This window comes from Vitis vinifera, chromosome 3 (assembly GCF_030704535.1).
Source record: "Vitis vinifera cultivar Pinot Noir 40024 chromosome 3, ASM3070453v1".
NCBI classification, from domain to species: Eukaryota; Viridiplantae; Streptophyta; class Magnoliopsida; order Vitales; family Vitaceae; genus Vitis; species Vitis vinifera.
The window spans coordinates 18186746-18210516 of record NC_081807.1 but is presented as its reverse complement, the minus strand read 5'-3'; the positions used below and the strand labels follow the sequence as shown (position 1 = coordinate 18210516).

The following is a 23771-nucleotide window of genomic DNA, read 5'->3' as shown; positions in this document are numbered from 1 at the left end:
TGTAAAAAAAAAAAATAACATTAAAATATAATTGAACATTAAAATATTTACTCTCTTTCATCACTTTCATTTGAATATTAAGAATCTCTTATTGAGATAGATACTTACAATTTAACAAAATAGAAATTCCTAATAATAAAAAATATAAAATTTCTATTTCTATTAACAAAATATAAAAACTTTCCAAAACTCAAATACTTAAATATAAAAACAAAATCAAATAAAATATCTAACTAATTGGATTTTAGGAACTAAATAAACTATAAATAAACTAAATATAAAAACTAAATAAAATATCTATGCCCATGAATTAATTGAAGAGGATAGAAAGACACAGAGAGAACATGGCTATGGTTATGATTTCCATCTTATCATCTCCCGTCAATACCACACATGCCTTCCCGGATTGGTCCTTTTGGGGTTGGATACTCTCAACGAAATTCTATATCTCATTCCCACTTAGATACAAACAGAAAAATCATTCTTTTTTTTTTCCTCTCTCGTTTTTTAGAAAGGATGAAGATTATGTGATAGTATATCTTAAAAAAATTCTGTACCTGTCATTCTCACACAAATACATATTAAAAATCATTCATTTTTTCCTGTTTTTCACTTTTTTTTTAAGGACTTGATCATGTGTTTGGTTTAGATTAAAAAAATCAATTAATCTATAGTTTTTTCTTCCATGCTAGAAGATTAAACCTAAATTTTTCTTCCCTACAACTCAAGAAAACACAATTCACAAAAACCATAATACAAAGATGTTGAAACAATTAATATAATGGCATTAATAAAAGAAAAAAAAATGATAGATCCAAGAGATTTTGGGTTACCTGGGAGTCCACAAAGTGAAGAATGTCGATTTTGAGCGTGTTGACTATGGATGGGTGAGAGAAAAGGTTGAAGAAGATCATGATTTTATATATAGGACTTATATATTGAGATTTTTTGGATTGTGGGTGAGATATGGAAACAATGGGATTTTTATATGGTATCCATCATTATTAATTCTAAAAGTGGGCTCATCAAGTTATAATACTTAAAAAAATTTATTTTATATGATGTCACTTCCCAAAAAATGACACTATAAATATAAAATTAATATCATCTAACTACCTCAATTGAAGATTTTTTATATGATGTGTCACCTTTATTAATTATAAATCCTATGGTGTCATTATTTTAAAAGTGACACCGTAAATAGTGACACCATAAACTATTTTTGTAGTAGTGGTGTGATTTTCTAATTAAATAGATTGATTTAATTTTGCTTGTCCTCCCTACTCTTGTTTTTTATTTATTGAGGTAAACCCAATTGTATCCTTGATTGGGTATCAAGAGGAGACCAAGATTTGTACATACTCCTCCATTAGTCTTTTCCTTTATTTTAAGTAGGAAATGAAGTTAGATGAAGTTTACAAAAAAAAAAAAAAAAAACTCTTTATTTTTAATTTTTGTTTTTAAAAACAAAAATTAGTCATAACTAATATGAGTCTTTAAAATTTATTTTTTTAAAATTTAAAATTGAAGGCCATTACCCTTTTAATATAAACCAAATATATAAGACACATAGACAATTTTCATACAACAAATAGCAAAAGATATGATATTTTCTTACATCTTTCACCTTTCTTTTGACAAAAAAGTGAAAAAACATTAAAAATCAAATAAGACCATTCATCGTAATAAAATTTTTAACCCTTCTCGTTTGGTTCCTTAGAAAACAAAGAGAAAATTAGAACCAAAGGAGTTATCTTTATCATTTCTTGAACCCCAAATTTGACTACATTTTCCTAAATTTTCTCACCAACTAATAAAAACCTTTGGGCCTGTAACATACTAATCCAAGGTTTCAACCATCGATATGAAGCTATATCATTGTTATTCATGGCAAGCCACGGTGCAAATGGATATGTTTTCTTGTAATTTGGGAGCTAAATGAGCAGAAGGTGAAAGAGAGTGGAATGTCAACTAACAAATCCTAGTCAACCACTATTTTGTGCATACACTCCCTATAGTTTTGGATCTGATTCTATACTTGTATCATTGATAACCAGAATATGGTTATTTTAGCTTTTCTAGATTGCCAACCAGAAAAATTTACTCCAAGTATTCTAGGTCATCTTCAATGTTGGGAAGAGCTAATTAGGATAAAGTACATGTTGCGCTAAGTTTGTCCAACCCATGAAAGTTTCCAAAACCCAATGATTAAGTTATTTTATATTTGGATATTCTCTAAGCCCAAATATAAATAGCATTAGGGTTTTGATATGAGGGTGAAAAAGTGATTAAGAAAAATGGAAGAAAATTAGGTTTGTTTTTTGGATAGTATTTTTAAGCTTAAGGGTGAAGTTATAAGTTCTTTTATCAACCTTTTAGAGAAGTTCATGTGGTATGATTTCTTTATGATCTCTTTATGTTTGGTGTATTATGGGGTTATGGATTCCCACCTCAAGTATTGATATATATTTATAAGGTTTAATACACTTTACCCCCTCAACCTATTCCGTGTTTTGCACATTGCCCCTTTAGGTTTAAAATCCAACACATTGCACTCTAAACTTCTTAAATTGCAGCACTTTGCCTTTTCCATTAGACGATGTTGGTTTAAGTGGACGGAAATATCACATGCTATGCATGTGACTAACTAATAAAGGGTAGATATGTAAATCCTCAAACCAAAAAATCCCCAAACCCAAAAATCCTCAAACAACTCTCCCTCTCTCTGTGTTCATCTTCGTCTTCATCAAACCCTAACCTATTTAAAGTGCAATTTTCGGCATTTTCTTTCTCTTATAGGTGGTTAACAATTTCAGCATTTTGTCTTCATATTTTTACTATCTTTTCTTCCTTCTTACTCCAATCTTCAAAACCTAATCATAGATTGTTTTATTAGGCATTGTAGATCTTCTGCCTTTGAAGAATGAGCTAAGGGAGCTTGGAGTTTTGAAATTTTGGGGTCTGCAGATGGGCGTTTTCTGGTGTAATGATTGGAATGACTTTTTTTTTTTTTTTTTTGGTTCTTAGGTTGATTTTGAATGGTACCCATTTGGGTGAAATTGTTTGTGCATGTGTGTAATACTAGGTGAAAGGTGGGATTTGGGTGGTTTGACTTTACATGTTCTTGTTGTTTGGTTGCTGAAAAAGTGAAGGAAAATGGGGGAGATTGGAATTTTGGGTTGTTATGGGTTTTCTCTTCTCTGGTTTCTATAAGGAAATTGAAATCCCTACTCAACTATGTTAACTAATTATAGTAAGATCGATAGATATTACAATTTAAGAAGTTTGATTTGTTTTGTTTTTACATTTTCTCACCAGTCAAATGGGATTAGAGGTGCAATATGTTGCAGACTAAAACAAAGACGAAGACTAAGGGAAGGTGAGTAACTTTTTGGGTTTAGGAATTTACAAATCTACCCTTTATTAGTCAGTCACATGTATTACACATGACATTTCTATCCACTTAAACTAACATTGTCCAATGGAAAAGACAAAGTGCTACAATTTAAGAAGTTTATGGTGTAATGTGTTCAATTTTAAACCTAAAAAGGTAATGTGCAAAACACGGGATAGGTTGAGGGGGTAAAGTGTATTAAACCCATATTTATATAAATTTCAAGATGAGAAAACTAGTAAAGACTTAGTTATTTATATTCCCATTTAATTGAAGTGAAAAGAATTTTCTCTATGGCTTTTTAGTTCCACTTAAGGGGTTTTTTCACACTATATTTGATGTCTTTTTGTGGTTGAATGTTCTTAGATTATCATTATTTGTTCTTATTGAATTTTATTATTATTGAAAGGTTATTATTATTGAGAGGTTGTTATTATCATAATGAAATCTTTTTACTTGTACAAGCCAATTCTATAGATTTGCCTTAAACTTCCCAACAATTCAAATGGGAGGAGGCTATGAACTCAAAAGCACCATGACCAAGAGCACACCACCTAGTGGTTCGGGTACACGACCACCTAGTCATATGTCTAGACCTCCATGCCACCACCATACCATCCACCCCCACAAATCCTAGACCATTTTCTTTCGTATTTTTCATAATAAAATCAAATATGAGAAAATTATTTTTCAACCAAAGATAACTTAAAACTATGTTCGATTCCTAAAAATTAAGGGAAAAAAATGTTAAGAAAAAATATTTTTTTCATGTTTGATTTTAATATAAAAAATAGTAAAAAAAAGTTAAATGTAATTAAAATTAGTAAGAAATTTATATAATTTGAAATTATTTAATCTTCATGTAGAAGAATTAAAAAAAGTGTAATAAGTTTAAGGTACAATATAAAAATAATTTATTAACTTAATTTTTTTTTTCTTCACAGTTTCTTGTCTTCAATCATTTCAGCTTAAAAACAAGGTCATAAAAAATGGAAAAGGAGGATGATATGGTGGTGACTTTCCCTAGTGTATGGTGTTGGTATAGGTTTAGACATACGAATAATAGGATAAGGAGGATGAATAGATGGAGGTGCTGGTGGAAGACCTGGTGGTGGTGCACCAGGACAACCGGATTGGCTATGTTGCTTTTGAGCTCATGGCCACCTCCCCTTCGTACTTTGCCACCGGCTCTTTCATGCATTGAAGTCGACCCTCCTACGATGTCCATTTGGTTGCTGAGAAACAAAAAATAAATAAAAGAAAATTATAGAGTATATTTTCTTGGTTTGTAACCCTCAAAGCAAAAGAAGTCCAGGGAGGTATTTAACACAACAATTTATAGGATTAATCTTACCAAGAATCCATGGGCCAAGAATGTGTCGTCCCTCATCCTTGAAGCAACAGTAGTTAATGAAAGGTTTGACATGTTCTTTCATATCTTCTTGAACCCTTTCTTTGAAGAAAGAAGTGGGAAAAAAAAATCAAACAACAAGATTCATGAGAACAGCAATTTTCACCCTCCCCCATTTGGTTGCTGAGAAACAAAGAAAACCAAACAAGTTTTCTTTTTCTTGAACCCCAAAATTTGAGACCATGCAGCTGTATTCAAACATTTGGTTCCCCCCGATTCCCTACACTTTCTTACCAACCAAAAACGACCCTAGCCTTGTAACTTATTGATTGTTATTCATGGTGAGATACCATACAAAAGGATGGATTTCTCCCAACTTGAGAGATGGGTGAATAAAGCAGTATACCAAGAAATGCATGCATTAAGTATCAGAAAGATTACGAAGAAAGAAAAGAAAAGAAAATTCAAAAACAAATTGAAGATTCTTCTTATTAGCGTAACCCTTACGATTACATGGGCCTGAAGAGGTTGAAGTTGGAAATTGCGATACTCCAAGTTGTCTTTAATGACCATGCATTCAGCCGCTACCACCATGAAGTGTTCGTGGGGATCGGTGTAAAGGATGGAAATCTTCTCTCTCTCTCTCTCTCTCTCTCTCTCTCTCTCTCTCTCTCTCCCTCCCTCCCTTTCTCTAGTTGTCTTAAGTTTGGCTTCTCTGTACTTGTGAGTCTTCTGTTGAAGATTGTAGTGACCAACCAAATATTGCCACGTCCACAATTCTTTTTTTAATCAAAATTGTCTATGACAAAGTGTATTAAAGTAAATTAAAAATGTTATAATAAGTGGTTCTAATATTTAATCTACTTTATTTCTTTTTTCTATTTTATATAACAGTTTTGATATTGTGGATGAGTGCAAAAATTGATCATCTAAGTTCTAAAATTTCTGTATTTTTTTAATTAAAATGGTATTTAAGAGTAATTTTGAATTAATCAAATTAGCAAAATATTTTATCATTCTCATCGAGGGGTAGATAAATCATTTGCATCCAAAATAGTTTTAGACTAATATATCAATCGATCAACTTTCAATACTGAAACACAAATTTTTATATTTTTTAAATGATCCTCACATAAGGTTTATCTTAATATTTAAGTTACGCTCTTCCAAATGAGAATAGGAGAAGGGAGTTGTCTTGACCCATAATGAATTTCAAATATTTTCTACATTAGAAAGTGTTTTTTTTTAAGAATCTTATTTTAGTGTAATTTCTAATTAAATAGATTTATTTAATTTTATTTCTCCTTCCTACTCTTTCTTTTTTATTTATTAAGGCAAACCTAAGTGTTTTCTTGATTGGGTGTCAAGAGGAGACTGAGATTGTACTTGGTAGTAATCTCAAGTGTATAATGTAAAACTAAAGTTCAAAAGGTACTAGACATACATTCGATAGATGATTGAAGTTCTAGAATTTGGTAAAACCTTGTATTTAATATTTTTTTTCGATGGCTTTTGTGATTCTTGAGTGACCACGGTTCTTCATCAATTTAAAGATTTCTCATGTGAAATTGTAATTTGTGCCTTAGTCTTTCATTTCTTTATATTATCGCAATTTTTTTTATTCTAGATGAATATCATAAATGTTATTATATATCAATATTTTGTATTTTTGGTCTATTAATTTTACTGAGCTTGATGACAAGTCCATGGACTTGAGCCCGAAGTACAAAATGGGCAAGGGCCTAGTCAGTGCAAAACATACATAGATATGGTCATAGTAATCTCCAACATGTGGCTGTGTGGCACCATCCATCTTCCATCAAACAATCACCTTATCTACTGTCTACTCTATCCACATTCTCTCTCAGCCTCACCTTCACAAAACCTCACTTGATTATTACCTATTGTTGCCCAAAAATCTCAACCATGGCTGCCTCCACTCTCTCCTCTGCAACCCCTTCTCAGGTCTGTGTATGCACCCCTACTCCATACCCTTCAACTCCTTCACACCATTCAACACCTCCTCATCTCCATAACGATTTTTTTTTTTTTTTTTTTTTTTGTGGGCGGGGCAGAGGAGGGATTGAATTTTTGTATTAAATAAAAAATTTGACGTCGAAAAAGAGAAAGTTTAACGTTAATATTGTATTCTTGTTTGTTTCAACTGTATGATGGACAATAATAAATAATCTAAACATGCTATAAAAATCATTAAATAGCAATTAGATCATAAACGAAATTATAGACAGATCGGAAAACATACTTCCCGCCATTGCCATTCTATAGGTTAAAATGTGTTTTGCTATTTTTGGGTTTTAAGTGCTTCTAAACCTTCACAACCTCTACTTAGATGGTGTTTTGAAAAACTGAAAAGAGATTGCAGGCTTAGGGAACCTTACCCATTAGTGTTCTACCTCATTTTAAAGACTCTCTCCATCATCGAGTTTGCCTAGAGCGTGAACAGAACATAGGGTAGTGATGCGAACGTGGTTCCGAGCATGAATCCTCGTTCCTAAATTGATGGAATGATGTGGACAACATTCCGAATCACGTCTTCGGTTTATTACCGAAGATGCAGGAGAAATAAAATCCCAACATTCTCCCACTTGGTCCATATATTCCATCATTCATCATAGCAAGAAACAAAAACACATGAATCATGGAGATAGGTCCCCTAAAATTGAGTATTATCTTCCATGTATCACAATGCATTATGTCTCTTAAACACTAACCCATATGGCATAATGACTAAACCTTATGTTTATTCTAGGTCCAAACATTAATGATATTTCTCAATAAATGAATAAAAGTGTACACAAAAAAAAAAATCAAATATGAGAAAACATCACAAATAGAGTTTCATTGAAGATAACATTCGTTCTTATAACGAAAATCACACAAAGGAACCAAGTCCCAATGTATCTACATGATCCTTAAATTTCAACGGTGGCATGCCTTTAGTCAAAGGATCAGCAATCATCAATTCAATGATAACGTGTTCAATAACCACTGTTTTCTCTTTAACACATTCTCTTAGGGCTAAATACTTGATGTCGATGTGCTTGTTTCGACTGCTACTTTTGTTGTTCTTAGCCATAAAAACTACAGCTGAATTGTCAGAATATATCTTCAATGGCCTAGAAATTGAATCCACAACTCTAAGCCCAGAAATGAAACTTTTTAACCATACACCATGCGAGGTAGCCTCAAAACAAGACACGAACTTAGCCTCCATAATGGAAGTTGCAATCAAAGTTTGCTTTGCACTTCTCTAAGAAACAACTCCACTAGTTAGCATAAAGACATATCTTGGAGTTGATTTTCGTGAATCAATGCAACCAGCGTAGTCCGAATCAGAGTAGCCAATCACTTCCAAATTATCAGTCCGTTTATACATAAGTATGTAGTCTTTGGTCCCCTGAAGGTACCTCATCACCTTCTTTGCAGCTTTCCAATGGTCTATAATTGGATTACTCTGATATCTCCCTAACATCCCAACATCAAATGTAATGTCAGGTCTTGTACAGACCTGAACATACATCAAGCTTCCAAAAGCAGAAGCATAAGGAATGTTCTTCATTTGTTCCCGCTCAAGATCATTCTTTGGGCACTGGTCCAAGTTGAACCTATCACCCTTCACAATGGGAGCTATACTTGGTGAACAATCTTTCATCCAAAATCTTTCTAAAACCTTGTTGATATAGGTCTCTTAAGACAGACCTAAAAGGCCTCAAAATCTGTCTCTATGTATCTCAATGCCAATGACATAAGTTGCATCACCCATATCCTTCATGTCAAAGTTTTTAGATAGAAACTGTTTCACCTCATGTAGCAAACCCTTATCATTAGTTGCAAGTAAAATGTCATCCACATACAAAACAAGGAAATGAATCTTACTCCCACTGAATTTATGATATATACATTGATCCATAATGTTCTCCACGAAACCAAATGAAGAGATAACATCATGAAACTTCAAATACCACTAATGGGATGCTTGTTTCAATCCATATATGGATTTCTTAAGCTTGCATACCAAATGCTCACCACCACTAGAGGAAAATCCTTCTGGTTGTTTCATGTAAACCTCTTCCTCTAGATTTCCATTGAGAAATGCCGTTTTCACATCCATTTGTTGCAACTCTAAGTCAAAATGTGCAACTAATGTCATAATGACACGAAGAGAATCTTTCTTAGATATAGGAGAAAAAGTCTCTTGGTAGTCAATTCCTTCCTTTTGAGTGAATCCTTTAGCAACGAGTCTTGCTTTATATTTTCAATGTTGCCCAATGAATCTTTCTTTGTCTTGAAGACCCATTTACATCTAATGGATTTTGCACCATCAAGCAACTTAACAAGATTCCAGACTCCATTAGATGCCATAGAATTCATCTCATCTTTCATATCATCATACCATAAATTAGACTCTTTGCAACTTATGGCTTGTGAAAAGGTTTTAGGATCATTTTCGACTCCAATGTCATAGTCCAATTCTTGCAAATACACAACATAATGTTGAATCAACATTTTCTTGAGGATCATGCTGCTTAACAGGTTGTTCAACAATTTCTGGCGAATCTTAAACAACTTGATCTACTACATTGTCATTAGTAATTTGTGGAACTTCAATGATTGGTTGTTGTGAAACCAAGGTTTGGTTAATCTTGATTTTGATGATAACAAAAAAAGGTTTAGAACTAATGATCATATTTCAAGTATGATTAGGCAAGACAATTTCCAAAGTGGCAATCACAAAGACAAATCAAGCCAAGGAGAAATCATGAAGAAGAAGACCACCTCAAAGAGAAGAGTTTTTCAAGACCAAAGCTTCATAAGATCTCTTTGTAAGGTGGTTGGTGCACTAGGACTTTCATGTATTTCATTCTTTATTTATGCACCAAAATCATCCAAGAGTAATATTGTTTTAAATATCTTAAGAATTGGATGATTTCATGTTTTCAACTAAAACCTTGTGTTAAATATCTTTCAAACTTGTGTTAAAAGGTTTTTAAGTAGAAAAAGGTTGGGTGTTGAGCCAAAAAATGGCTTAACCGGTTCAACCGATCGACCAGTTGTGCTCGTCCGGTCGAGGACCAGTTGAGGAAGGCCAAAAAGTTTCTCTCTCTCCTAATGGCCTTCTCTTCTAGGTCAAGGTGGAACCTCAACCAGTTGAGGTCCGGTCGAGGTCCAGTTGAGGTCCGGTTAAGACCCAACGGTCACCTGCTAAGCATTAAATGCTAACGGCTAGTTAACTGGTCGACCCCTAGCTCGACCGGTCGAACCCCAAACGGCTAGTTTGACTTTTCTCTTCTATAAAAAGGCTTCAATCTTCATTGTTTCATGAACTTAATGATTCATGCCCAGTTGAGTATTTTAATAAAAAATATTTATAAATCCTATGACCTTATACTGGCGTAGCAAAGCTACTATAGTATAGCAACTCTAGGGTCGAACTCAGGGATGGGTTTTCACTCTACCAGTGATAGACTCTAGATTAGAAATCGAGTTTGATGATTTCCTTTATCATAAACTTAAAGTTTAAAAGAAAATAAAATTTGTTTTGAAAGTGGTGTTTGGAACTAAACTAATAAAGAACTAGGTAGAAATGAAAGAAAGAAAGTCTCCCGGAGCTAGAGGTTGCTAGGATCAAGTTCAGGATGCAACGTGGGAAATTCCGGATTTTTCTTCTCACATTGGGGACAACAAAATAAAGGATGGTTGTTTCCCGAACCGGTATAGGTTTAACAATGAAGATTTAATCCATAAAAAGTCAATAGAAGTGGAAGTCGGGTTCCATTAATGGCTTTAGACACTAAGGGTCTTCACCTTGAGCCACTTTCCAATGGCTCGTACATGATAACTAATGGTCTGATGTGGATCTAACAATAAGTATCCACAAAGACCTAAAGCTTACCATGTATTGGCCATTCAAAGTGATTCTAAGGGATTTAAAGCAAAAATTTAGATTTAAAAGTCATTTATGAACTCCAACTACCTGTATTTAATGCACGAGAGTTTTCTACCTTTGCATCTGGACTTTTCACCTAGCTTCCTTCACTCCAAGAAACCAAAAGTTTAGCCTCTCATCCTCTGGGAAAACATCCTCAGAGGTTGTTTGGCTTCCAAGAAAAATAAAATAGTAGAGAGAAAAATAAAGCAAAAGAGATCTCTGTATTTCCTTAAGTGTAAAATATACATAAGTTGGTGTCCTGGAAAAAGCTCCCCGAGAGTCCCCTTTTTAGTGTTTACAAGAGAGTTTATATAGGAAGGTAATTTACCCTTCCATGGATACTTCCTAGCCAAGGAATTACATGAGTGGCTGAATACAAGGAGAAAATGGAAATTTAGACACAAAAATATCAAAAGAAAAAGAGTCGGCACAAATACCCTAGTTTCGCACGTTGCATGGTGACTTGCGAAAATTTCGCAAGTTGATTTCGCAACTTAGAATCCACTTTCGCACGTTGAGATCCAAGTTCACAAGTTGCAAAATCAACTTCGAATGCTGGGCTTCACCGCGACTACACAGCTGCCATCCACTTTAAATTTCGCACGTTGAAGTTCCAATTTCCCAAGGTGCGAAATTGTCCCTCAGCTTGATGCAGTTGCCTTACGAAGGCCATATCTTCCTCATTTCAGCTCCCAATTGTTCACGGTTTGAAGCGTTGGATTCTTGACTTCCTGAGCTTTGAAATGGTATATAGCATGTAGAAAATGGACTTCGGGAAGTGCTCCAAAAGTGTGAAGGAAGACTGCAGCTGCTGTCCTCTATTTTCCTTACTCTGTTTTCCTCTCTCCATTGCTTTTTCCTTGCATACTTTGAACGACTAAGGCAAAGGACTATGAGGCTCCAAAGCTTGGTTTCTTCATGAATTTGAGCTTCCAAAAGCTTTGCCATGAGCTATATACCGCTCTCCCTCATTCTTAATTTGCTTTGGTGAGCTAAAAGCTACAAAAACACCAAAACTTAACACAATTTGATTAGAAACGATTGCAAGGGTCCCTATCATGCCAATTGAGTCAAAAGGTAATAACTAATACTCAAAGGTTTTTAAAAGAGCTAATTACAAGCTACAAAATAACATGTTTTGAGTAGTAATCACTTAACCTTCCCAAATTTTTCTTGATTATATTTGAGCCTTGGAAAAGTATTTTTGAGTGCACCATTATTTCAAAACTTGCATATCTTTAGTGCACCATTCAATCCTAGTTTTTCTTGTATCATTTGAGCTTAAAGTTCTTGTGCTAGGATTTTTGAGAGATCATTCATTTGTAAATCTTTGAGAGGAAGTTTCTCAAGTGTGGGGTATCACTTGAGGGGTTGTTCAAGAGTGGGATATCTCTTGAGAAAAGTAAAGGGTGTTTGGAGCTAAAAGTCCAAGAGGGTGAATTGGAACCACAATCCAATTGTATTGCTTGAAGGCTTGGTTTGGAAGCCTTGGATTAATGGAACCTCAAGCTCGGGATTGAAGCTAGAGGAGAGTGGATGTAGGTCGGGTTGCGCCGAACCACTATAAACTCTTGTGTTTGCATTCTCTCTTTCCTACTCTTTAATTTATATGCAATTGTCTATATATTGATTATTATATACTTGCATATAATTGTCTCTTGCATTCACTTGTTTAAATATGAGAAAAGAGACCATCACCCTATTCACCTCCCCCCTCCCCCCCCCCCCCCTCTCTCTAGGGTGATTACCATAGGTTGGATTAGCCTCAAATTCCTAACAGTTGTCTATCACCCATTTGAACTTAAGGGGCGTTGTGAATGACAATCAATCTATCACTTGAAGTGGATGGTTGAGCATCAATATGATTTTTTTTAGAAACAATGTCCTAAAATCAATCGCTCCCACTAATCAAGTCATTCTCAAGAAACTTAGCATTTCTTGACTCCACAATTCTAGTGTTGTGAGATGGACAGTAGAATCTATACCCTTTAGACCTTTCGGCATATCCAATGAAATACACTCTAATGGTCCTTGGGTCTAGTTTCTTCTCTTGTGGGTTGTAAACTCTTACTTCAGACGGGCATCCCCAAACGCGTATATGTCACAAACTCGGTTTCCAACCTTTCCATAATTCAAACGGTGTCTTAGGGACAAGCTTTGTTGGAACTCGATTCAATATATACACTGCCGTTTTAAGAGCTTTAGTCCACAAGGATTTAGGAAGCTTGGAGTTGCTACTCATACTCCTAACCATGTCCATTAATGTTCGATTTCTTTTTTCAGCCACACCATTCTGGTATGGGGAACCAGGCATGGTGTATTGAGCAACTATCCCATGCTCTTGAAGAAAATTCCAAAAGGACCAGGTGCTTGTCCATCCTCGGTGTATCTACCATAATATTCTCTAACTCTATCCGTTCTCACAATCTTTATTTGCTTTCCGCATTGTTTCTCTACTTCAGCCTTAAAAACTTTAAAGGCACCCAATGCTTCATTCTTGTTATGAAGCAAGTAGATATACATGTATCGTGAGTAATCGTCTATGAAGGAGATGAAGTATTTCGGACCATACGCGTCCATGTCTGGACAACAAATATCTGAATGTATGATCTCTAATATGTCTGTGCTCCTCTTGGCACCCTTCTTAGACTTGTTGGTCTGCTTTCCCTTAATGCAGTCCACACAAGTGTGAAAATCAGTAAAATCTAAAGTACTAAGTACTCCATCATTTACTAATTTCTTACTTCTCTGTATGGAGATATGTCCCAATCTCTAATATCACAACATAGAGGAATCTTCATTCATAACACATCATTTTGTACCAATGTGAACATGTGTAGTGTTATTAGTGGTATCGTTTTGCAAATTGATAGAGAAAAGACCATTAGACAATGTACCATTTCCAACAAGATTACGTTATAAAACAAACTGAAAGATGTCTCATAAAAACCAAAGGAATAACCCAAAGGTACAATTCTTGAAACTGAAATCAAATTCCTAGAGAAACTTGGAACATAAAATGTCTTTTTTAAATTTAAATTAAAACCACTACTTAAAACTAAACTGCATATTCCAACAGCCTCCACATGTGAACACATCTTGTTTCCTGAATAAATGCATTACTCACTTGGCATTGGCTTCCTTAGGTTTTGCATACCCTGCAAGGTATTCGAAACATGGATTGTAGAACTAGAATCAATCCACCATGTGTTATAAATAACATCAACCATATTAGATTCATAACAAACAAATGAGATTGATTTACCTTTCTTCTCAAGCCATTTCTGGAATTTGGTGCAACCCTTTTTCATGTGCCCTTTCTTCTTGTAGTAGAAGCACCTATTAACCTTCTTGATTCCACCTTGGGGTGGTATTTTACCTTTCCCTTTCTTTTTGGCCTGATTCTGATCCTTTCTTTCCATTGTCATTAATGCACTCTCACCCAATTCCATTTTCAATCTTCCCTTCTCTTGAACACACATGGTCAGAAGCTCATTAATTGACCATTTATCTTTGTGTGTGTTGTAGGAGATTTTGAAGGGTCCATATTGTTGAGGAAGAGTGTTTAAAATGAAGTGCACAAAGAAAGAGTCAGACATTTCAACCTCAAGTGTCTTCAATTGTGCCGCAATATCCCTCATTTGCATTATATGCTCTCGCACACCACTCACATCGGTTAGCCTTAAGGATGAAAACTTCATTATTAGGGTGCTAGCAAGTGCCTTATCTAAAGTCACAAATTGCTCATCAATAGCCTTCAGTAATGCCTTGACATTGTCATGCTGATTGATAGAACCATGAATACGATCAGAGATTTTGGTCTTTATGAACATCAGACTAAGGCAATTTGATCGCTCCCATTGTTCATAAACAGCCTTTTTTGCTATAGTGCTGGTGTTAGTAATGGTTGGTTTGTCTTTCCTAATAGCATAATCAATGTCCATGCACCCCAAATGAAGGAGAATTCTCTCCTTCCAAACCTTATAGCTATCACCTTTCAATTCTAGAATGTCACATTTTATATTAGAGAAATTCACAAGTTGCATGACTGGATAAAAATTAAACATACATGCTTATAATTCAAATTTGAGACTAATAAACAAATATCATGTTTTACCAATGTAACTCATGTTCAAAAATTGTGAATCTAGTGACATAAAACTTGCTTGTGGGCTAAAGTTCTAATTCAATTAGATCCATGTAAAACCCTATGATAAAACTATCAAATTATGTTCCATTTTTCCTGTGGGTAATTAAGAAATATAATTTGATATTCAATCCTAATTAATTATACAAATATAATAAAAAATTCATGTGGGATAAAATTTTATTATATCAAATATAATTAATTATCCATAATGTCATTTTCCTATTTGTGATCCCAAAACATTTAATATATAATTTTGCATAATTAAAGATGTTGTGGCTACTCCTTAATTAATTAAAATTATATGGATCACTTGACATTTAATTAATTCACAAGAAAACTTATATAAATTGCATGAAACCATAAGCAATTTTTACACAAAACTCAATATCAATGTGCAAAATTTCTAAAATTGTATAAATTATAAGCACATTAATTTCTAAAATTAAAACCATAAAGAGCCTTTAAGAGTAAATTTAATGTGCAAATTATTTAATTTAATGTCGTATGCACAATAAACCATTAAAAATAAAAATATTCATTCAACTAGCAAAAATAAATAATCTAGCACATAATATATCCATAAATTAACATATTTTAAAAACACTAACTTTTATGATTTTTTTTTATTACAATTCACTAATACACGGAAAGTCGTCTCACAAAGACAAGACTGTGACCAATTGGGCTATTGCCCCTTTCTGATTACTTATTTACTTATTTAAGTCTTATTGACAGTCAAAACGATAAGCCCCTATAGTCGTCCCCTACCTTCAGCCAGGTCTGTTTGACCCATTTGCAACCCGAAATGAAACCCGACGGTTTCCAGGTATTCTAGACACCAAAATGATGATTTAAAACACCTAAATGTTAGAAATCTCATCTCCTAATGATTTCTAACAACATTTTTCATCAAAAACTTCTAAAACCAAAAACTCTAAAATACCAAAACTCACTTGATTGAAAAATGCAACTTGTAAAATGAACAGGGCAAAGGCATACAAGGCTTTGATACCAACTGATGGACAATAATAAATAATCTAAACATACTATAGAAATCATTAAATAGCAATTAGATCATAAACGGAATTATAGACAGATCGGAAAACATACCTCCCGCCATTGCCATTCTATAGGTTAAAATGTGTTTTGCTATTTTCGGGTTTCAGGTGCTTCTAAACCTTCACAACCTCTACTTAGACGGTGTTTTGAAAAACTGAAAAGAGATTGCAGGCTTAGGGTTCTGCCTCGTTTTAAAGACTATCTCCATCATTGAGTTTGCCTAGAGCGTGCACAGAACATGGGGTAGTGATGCGAACGTGGTTCCGAGCATGAATCCTCGTTCCTAAATTGATGGAATGATGTGAACCACATTCCAAATCACGTCTTTGGTTTATTACCGAAGATGCAGGAGAAATAAAATCCCAACATTGTGTATCAGGAATGGGGTGTTGTCACCATCCCATGCTCTGCTGCCCAAGCTCACAAGGATGAGTCCATTTGTGGGGAAGGGAAAGGGCTTGAAGATCAAGTGCCAGGCCACCAGCATTCCGGCCAATCGAGTTCCTGACATGGGCAAGAGAAAGCTCATGAACTTGCTTTTGTTGGGTGTTGTTTCCCTCCCCTCAGCTGGCATGTTGATTCCTTATGCCACCTTCTTTGCACCTCCTGGGTAAGTTTGATTTTCCTCATTTTTTATTTTTTTTCATTCATTTCATTTCCTGATTGATTTTCGGTTCGATTTTCCAATTTCTGGTGGACCCATCTTCATACTGGACCCTCATATTTGTAATTTTAATTTTCTCTAGTTTCTGGGCATTTATGAAATGAAATTTATCGAGGCAGTCTTCTTTCTTGTCGGGTAGACCATACATTTTTCAGGGTTCTAAGAAGTTAATGTGATTTTCATAGTAGATTTTGTTTCTACTGCTGAAATCTTCTGATTTCATCCTGGGAAAAACTAGGGTTTTTTTTTTTTTTTTATAGTATTTTCTAGTCATTTTTCTAAACTCAGCAGGACAGCTGCTGTGGTTTGCACGGTGGTGAGAATTGTTATAGTTTTATTGGATTTATTTGATTTCTTCTTCTAGAATTACACGCATTAGATGTCAGAAGTTAAAAAAGGGAAAAAAAAAACAAAAAAAAAAAAATTGTTGTTTGATCTGTTAATTTCTGTTAATTTCTTTTGATTTAGATTCTAAATTTCTAATTTCAAATCTGAAAATTGAACAGAACAGGATCTGCTGGAGGTGGTACTGTGGCCAAGGATGCACTTGGAAATGATGTCATTGCAGATGAATGGCTTAAGACTCATGGCCCTGGTGACAGAACCCTAACACAAGGGTTGAAGGTACTCTCATCTCTCTGATCCTCTTCTAAATGATTCCTAAATTTTAATATATGGATTTGATTTCTTCATCACAGTCTTTCATTTCAGCTACTGCAATCCGTCCTGGTGTCTCATTAATCGATTTTTCTCTTTTCAAGAACAAATGCCTAATGACTACACCAGTAGAGCCAGAAAAATCTAACAGCAGTAAGTTCAAAGCAATCTGAACTTCTTGTTGTATTTCAGGGAGACCCCACCTACCTTGTTGTGGAGGATGACAAAACCCTTGCCACCTATGGTATTAACGCGGTCTGCACCCATCTTGGGTGTGTTGTGCCGTGGAATACAGCTGAGAACAAGTTCATCTGCCCATGCCATGGATCTCAGTACAACAACCAAGGCAGGGTTGTCAGAGGACCTGCTCCTCTGGTAAGCAACATATCATCTATAACCCTCTGAAATGGACTCTCTCTCTCTCTCTCTCTCTCTCTCTGCTCTAATGACTAATTTCACACTCGTTGTTTGAACAGTCATTGGCGCTGGCGCATGCAGATATTGATGACGGGAAGGTAGTGTTTATTCCTTGGGTTGAGACAGATTTCAGAACAGGTGAAGATCCATGGTGGGCCTAAACTGCAACTCAAAATTATTCATTGTCGCCTCAAGGTAATCGGTCAAAACATAATCATTTATAAAACCAGAAATCTTGTAAGTTGTAATGAAGATCCAAACTGAAATTGGCATTATTACTCTTTTAAGCATTAACAATTCTATATAGAATCATTATATTTGTTTGGCATTGAGAATGAGAAATTTTGATATAAGTTCTTCTATATTAGTATTGTAAATCTTTAAATTTAGCCTTGGGGGAACACCAGTGGATGATATATTTCTGCGGCAGAGCTTTGTTCTTTAACTAGATGATAGTTAAATTGTAGCTCTGTTCTTCAAATTGCTAGGAACTCACATTGTTAAATGCATCTAAAGAATGGCTTGGTGCTCAAGCATCTGCAAATTCAGCCTCTTCAACCATTGGCTCAGAAAATGATTTATTTCCATCTCATTGAAAAGAACTGTCATATCTGATGCTTCAAACAATTTGGAGCTACTCCATTGCTAAACTGTAGGGTTTATTGACTATCCTGTAGCACTTTGCTCATCATCTTGCACCTCCACTGTTTCTCAATTTTTTGAGATCTTTTGCAAGAATAACGCATCAAACAACAGTACTTTGCTTCTAATCCCCTACACTGCAATGGTGCAGTTTCTGCAGGAAGTACCTATGCACAAGGTATTCTCCTTTCTTCTTTCACTGATTTTGACTTGAAGAAAGAACTTCCGAAACCCCACTAGAACACTTTGGCTGTCCTTTGCACAAAAACTTCCAAAACAACACTGATTGTCCTGGGGGGAAAAACTTTGTATAAACCATGTTATAGAACACTTCAATTCCTATTGTCCTCCAGATTTGACCTTGTATTGTGCTTGGGAGAAAATCTGCCTAAACCACATCATGGAACACTTTGATTTAAATTTTACCACATACTCCATCAGTTCCTCCATAGAAGACTGACATTGGCTTTGCAAGAAAACCCCATCACCTCTCCCTGAGCATGTCCTTGCCAGTTTTTGAATCTTTTGCTTTCTTGGCCTTTTTCCTTTAGCTCTTTGATAATAAATCCTTTCAGGTCGTCACAGACAGGCTTGCTATTTTTGTATTGAAGCTCATCCAGGATGTCCTTACCTCAAAACCTTTTGAAAAAGAAAAATGGAATAATAATAACAATATGAAGTGAAAAAAAAAAAAGAGGAAAAAAAAAAACCTACAAGTGTAGTGATCTTTCACATTTATCAAAGAAAAGAGACATATGTCATTGAAACTTATCTCCTCCTCTCCCCATTCTTTGCAGTTTGCAACATGGTTCTCTGAGGTTGATTGAAAAAACAGGGGATATCATGGATCCTCTGCATTTCCATTTTCAAGAAATACTAGTCTGAAGAGTATGAACATCACCCATAACATTAGGGTTGTCAATCATAACCTAGGAATTATTTTCCCCAGCTTCTCAAAAGAAATTTTTGAGTACCTGGAATCATTTCATGAACAACAATATTGCATAAACAATTTATATTTGATATTTTTAGACATTTAAGCCATGTATACAATACATCCAATATTTTTAAATCCTGAAACAAATTCAGAGAGTTTGGTGCTACAATGTTACCAGCCATGCAAAAATGGTGGGAGTTCATCAAATATCCAGTAGCATTTAAATGTTGGGCTGAAGGTAAACCAGAGAGGAAAACTAAAGAACTAATGAGCTGTAAAATCCATGAATTACTGCTATAGGTGGACTTGTGTTTGTGTTACATGCATAATTGCCACATCCAGTGATCATTGTTAAGAGTTAAGGCATGGAAAAGAAAAGGGCATCAGATGCAAAAGGAAAATGACATTACTGGAACTTGGTGATTATTCAACAGAAAACATTAAGAGATAGAAATGTCTAATACATTGTAAAAAAAACAGAGGATCATTAGTTGGTTTGAAGTCTTCCTTTACTTGTGCACAAGCATTTTTGGTCTAGCATGGCCAGTCTCTACCCGGAACTGATCTCCCAAGCCTAACTGGGTCATTAGTAACCAAACAAAAGTAACAAGTTCTCCACCTTTGCTCAACTGCTGGACATGAGTATTTGCTCCGCATCGACTTGCAGCATAAGACAACAATTCCACCCATACTTCACTCATTACCTTCCACCTCTTCCTTTCGTCCATTTTTTTGAGTTCCTTTGCAAGAATACATGCGTCAAACAACACTGATTTGCTTCTATCACCCTTCACTTCAATGGGCTTAACAACAGTTTCTATCAGAAGTAGAGCTTTACAGGCTTCCTCTACTATTTTTTCCCGCATCAATTCATTTTTTGTTTCAGAAGAAAACTTCTCCAGCCATGACCATGGCATAGAACACTTTGGTTCAGATTGTCCTGTGGAACTGGGGAAAAACTTCTTAAACCACGATAACAAAGAGCTTTCTTTAAATTTTCCTCCAGGAATGATATCCTTTCTGCGAAAAAACTTCTTTGCTTCCTCACAAGTGTCTCGAAACCTAATTTGCCCAATACCTGCCACTGCAGACATCATTGTAGGCCTCATGACCAAAAGATATAATATGTAGTCTGACAAGAATTTACTGAACTTGCGTCTATTATCAAAGCTTCCTTCTTTTGATAGCTGATGTCCAACTTCAGGGTCTGTATGTGTTGATGACAGCATTTCATAAAAGCAGAGATCAGTAGCTATATGCCACAGTAAAAGACTCTTATCATATTCACCATCAACACTCCATATCAGGGACTGACAAGCGCTCTGTGAGAGAACCCAATCACCTCGCCCTGAACATATCTCCCTGGCAGTTTTTGAATTCTTTGCTTTCTTGGCCTTTTCCTTCAGCTCTTCGCAAATAAATATTTTTAAATCATCTGGAACGTCTATGTGGTCTTTGTATTGAATCTCATCCAGAATATCCCTAAGTCCAAGCCAATCCACAGTTACGTCGATCCATTTGAACCGCTCCTTCAGGCAGTAACGAACCAAACTGTGCTGTGACATAGAATTGGACCACCTCCCACCAAAAGTTTTGGACCAGCTGCCTATTCTGTAGATGGTGAGTCTTTTACGTGTTTTAAGAAGAAACTCTTTGGTTCTACGGCATCTGAGTAGAACTATAGTCCAGTCAGAAAAAATGAGCTTGATGACAGCTATAGAGTCCAGGCAGATGGCACCAATGAGCAAGGCATAGGTAACATAAACGTCGAAGGGGTGCATTTTGGCCTGGTTGGGCGGATGCCCACCATTTTTCTGCTTATGATGAGCTGCAAATCGCTCCAAGGAAGCCACTAGGCAAGTAGAGCAAACGAAGCGGAGACAGTAGCCGATATTCCCATTCACCACAACCATCTTGGTGTAGAGGGCATCGTACATGAAGTTGAGTTCAACTTCCAACACTTTGAAGGCATCTTCTGTATTTCTTGCGAAGACGTACCGTCGACTATCCTTCCGCTCTTGGAAGGTAAACATGAGGTCGACAATCAGACCCTTAAAAATATTGAAATATTTGAACCCACCTTCCACCACATCAAGGTCGGAAAGGCGCTTAGGTCGAACAGCATAATCTGCAGAAGCTCGAAATTCTGTCTGTACCTTAATATAAGCCGGAACATGGACAATTTTCTTTGAGCTGTATCCCTCCATGAGTCGAGCATAGTCCGTGGCCTCTGGACCAGCGTCAGCAGGTGGAAGAATGCTGGCCTTGAAATTACCCAAGCACCCCAAATACAAAGCACGAGTCCGCTCAGCATATTTGATAATCCCAGCCAATAACATAAGGCTTGTTGGGATCCAGAGCTCACTTGGGAGAGCCTGTAGGATGACATAACCAACGGCAATAAGCTGGATAAGGAGCCCGAACAAATGCCTGATCCAGAGCTCATTATCTTCGAGGGAGAAAGCAGTGATGGCATCAGGGCCACCAACGTGTAGCAGTAGAAAAGGAGCCCACAAAGCCAGAAGGTCCTCGGTTTGAACTGGCATCTCACATTTGTTTTTCATGTTATTTTGGCTGTTGGCAATGAGACCCACTGCAAAGGCTGCCACCCAGTCGGCCAGCAAGTAGGCTGACCAGTTAATGAGGGTCACAAATGTGTTTCCTCTCCACTTTCGCGTTGGCGCACAAAAAATTAGCAATATCTGGAGGAAAAGACTGAAAAGAATGGAACCCCGGAGATTCCATTCATCCCATAATTTCTCGACCTTTTCAGGAATGACGTTAGTCATGCCTCCTTTTGCCTTCTTTCTTTTCTCCTGCTGCATCAAACATCAGATCGTGATTAGTTTCGATTATTCAAACCATCCATCACACCCCCATATACCATGTTTGAAGCCACATTTTAATATTAAAAGAAATCATATCATATTATATCATACTTTCTTACTTGATATTTCAGGACCAAATGTAGCCATTTTCCTTCTTTTTTTTTTTTATATACTTTTTATAAAACAAGTTTAAATTGTCAATTTTGTAGATAAATATTAAACTTCTATTTTATGTTAAAACAATGAATAGAAATTTCAGTTTACTTTACATTGATGACAAAAACACTAATTAAGTATTTAAAAAAGACTGATAGTATTTTAATGGAAATTCTAAACTATAGATATTACTATTTTAGAAAGGCATAAATGATATTTTTTATTAAATATAAATGAGATATAAAAATAGTTAATAACATTTTATTTAAAATAATTAAAAAAGAAAAACGTGATTGATTTTCGTTATAGGTATATTTTTACTCCCTAATTACTATCAAGATATTTTGGATCTTGTCCAAATCAGACAATACCTCCCTCCTCTTATATATATATATATATATATATATAAAAGATATATATATCCTATGAATAACTACTTGCCTAAAGGCAATCCAAAGGAGCTTGTGTTAGCTATAGGAATAGGTGTTTTAGGGTAGGATTTGTGATAATCACTCAATCAGGTTTATACTCCTAGGAATAGGGCCTAAATTAACCTAAAATGAGTTCAGTTTTTAGATCTATGTCTAGGAGATCCAAAAATCCCCAAAAAGCTCTAATAAATAGTGAAGAAGTAAATTATCTTAAGATTTCTAATGAAGTAAACAATTGGAAATTACCTAAGTTTTCCAACCAAGAAATTATTAAAAATGATCTTTTAAGTTTTTCTTAGATTACACAATTAAAACAGTTAAACAAACCATAAGTTTGGAACAACATGATCAATTAATAAGACTTCTAAATAGCAAATTTATCCAAAAATATAAGAAAGACTATAATTCTATATATCTAGGCATGATTCAAGTAGTTGCTAAGCCATTTGTTAGAATATCCTTAAATACCTTAATTGTTATGTGTTCAAGAGATAATAAACATTTTGACTATAAAGATTCTATTATTGGAGTAGTTCATGGACTAAATGATAGCCTAGTTTGCTTCCAGTATTATCTTAATTTCACAATAAGATTAAAGAATGTTGAGATCTTAGATTATGTTGTCCTTCATGTTAAAACTCATGGATTCAAGTTTAAGGAATGAAACAATTCAATTTCTATCATTACCAGGTTTGCTTAGGAGAGTATGGCCACTATTGTAGGATATGAAGCTTTATACACCAAATCTAAGGGAGAAACTATTATCTTCCAATCAGATTTAATAAGTAAATCTAACTTCATCATCCTCAAAATGATCTTATGGAATGAAGTTGATTTTCCAAAATCATGACATTTCTTCAATGTTTGTTCCACCCACAAAACAACAAACTAAAAAAATTATAACAAATGGTTCCATATCCTAATGGAGGAGATCTGGTCTTCTCTAGTTCCTTCAAACATTCTAGGACTCGAAGAATTTCATAATATAAACCCTCTTGAGCATCATGCGTATTGGTTCCAACCAAAACCACTAAGATAAAGGAAGAATCCACCTCTTCAAACCCTAATAATATTAAGTTATTAAAAGTTTAAAACCACATAAATGTATCACAACCCTACTATTCAGAAGATATGG

General features: G+C 35.1%; 2 protein-coding genes across 2 annotated transcripts; one reads left to right on the top strand and one right to left on the bottom strand.

Annotated features, from left to right (window-relative positions):
- Positions 1 to 16283: 16283 nt before the first annotated feature.
- On the top strand, positions 16284 to 18004 carry LOC100245219 (cytochrome b6-f complex iron-sulfur subunit 2, chloroplastic). Its single transcript, XM_010649856.3, has 4 exons — positions 16284 to 16514; positions 17075 to 17192; positions 17418 to 17600; positions 17702 to 18004. Exons 1-4 carry the CDS (start codon positions 16333 to 16335, stop codon positions 17801 to 17803), a joined length of 585 nt encoding a protein of 194 aa, XP_010648158.1. The 5' UTR covers positions 16284 to 16332; the 3' UTR covers positions 17804 to 18004.
- Positions 18005 to 19730: 1726 nt separating this feature from the next.
- LOC100255511 (uncharacterized) lies at positions 19731 to 22010 on the bottom strand. Its single transcript, XM_010649855.3, has one exon. It carries the CDS (start codon positions 22008 to 22010, stop codon positions 19731 to 19733), a length of 2280 nt encoding a protein of 759 aa, XP_010648157.1.
- Between the last annotated feature and the right edge of the window lie 1761 nt (positions 22011 to 23771).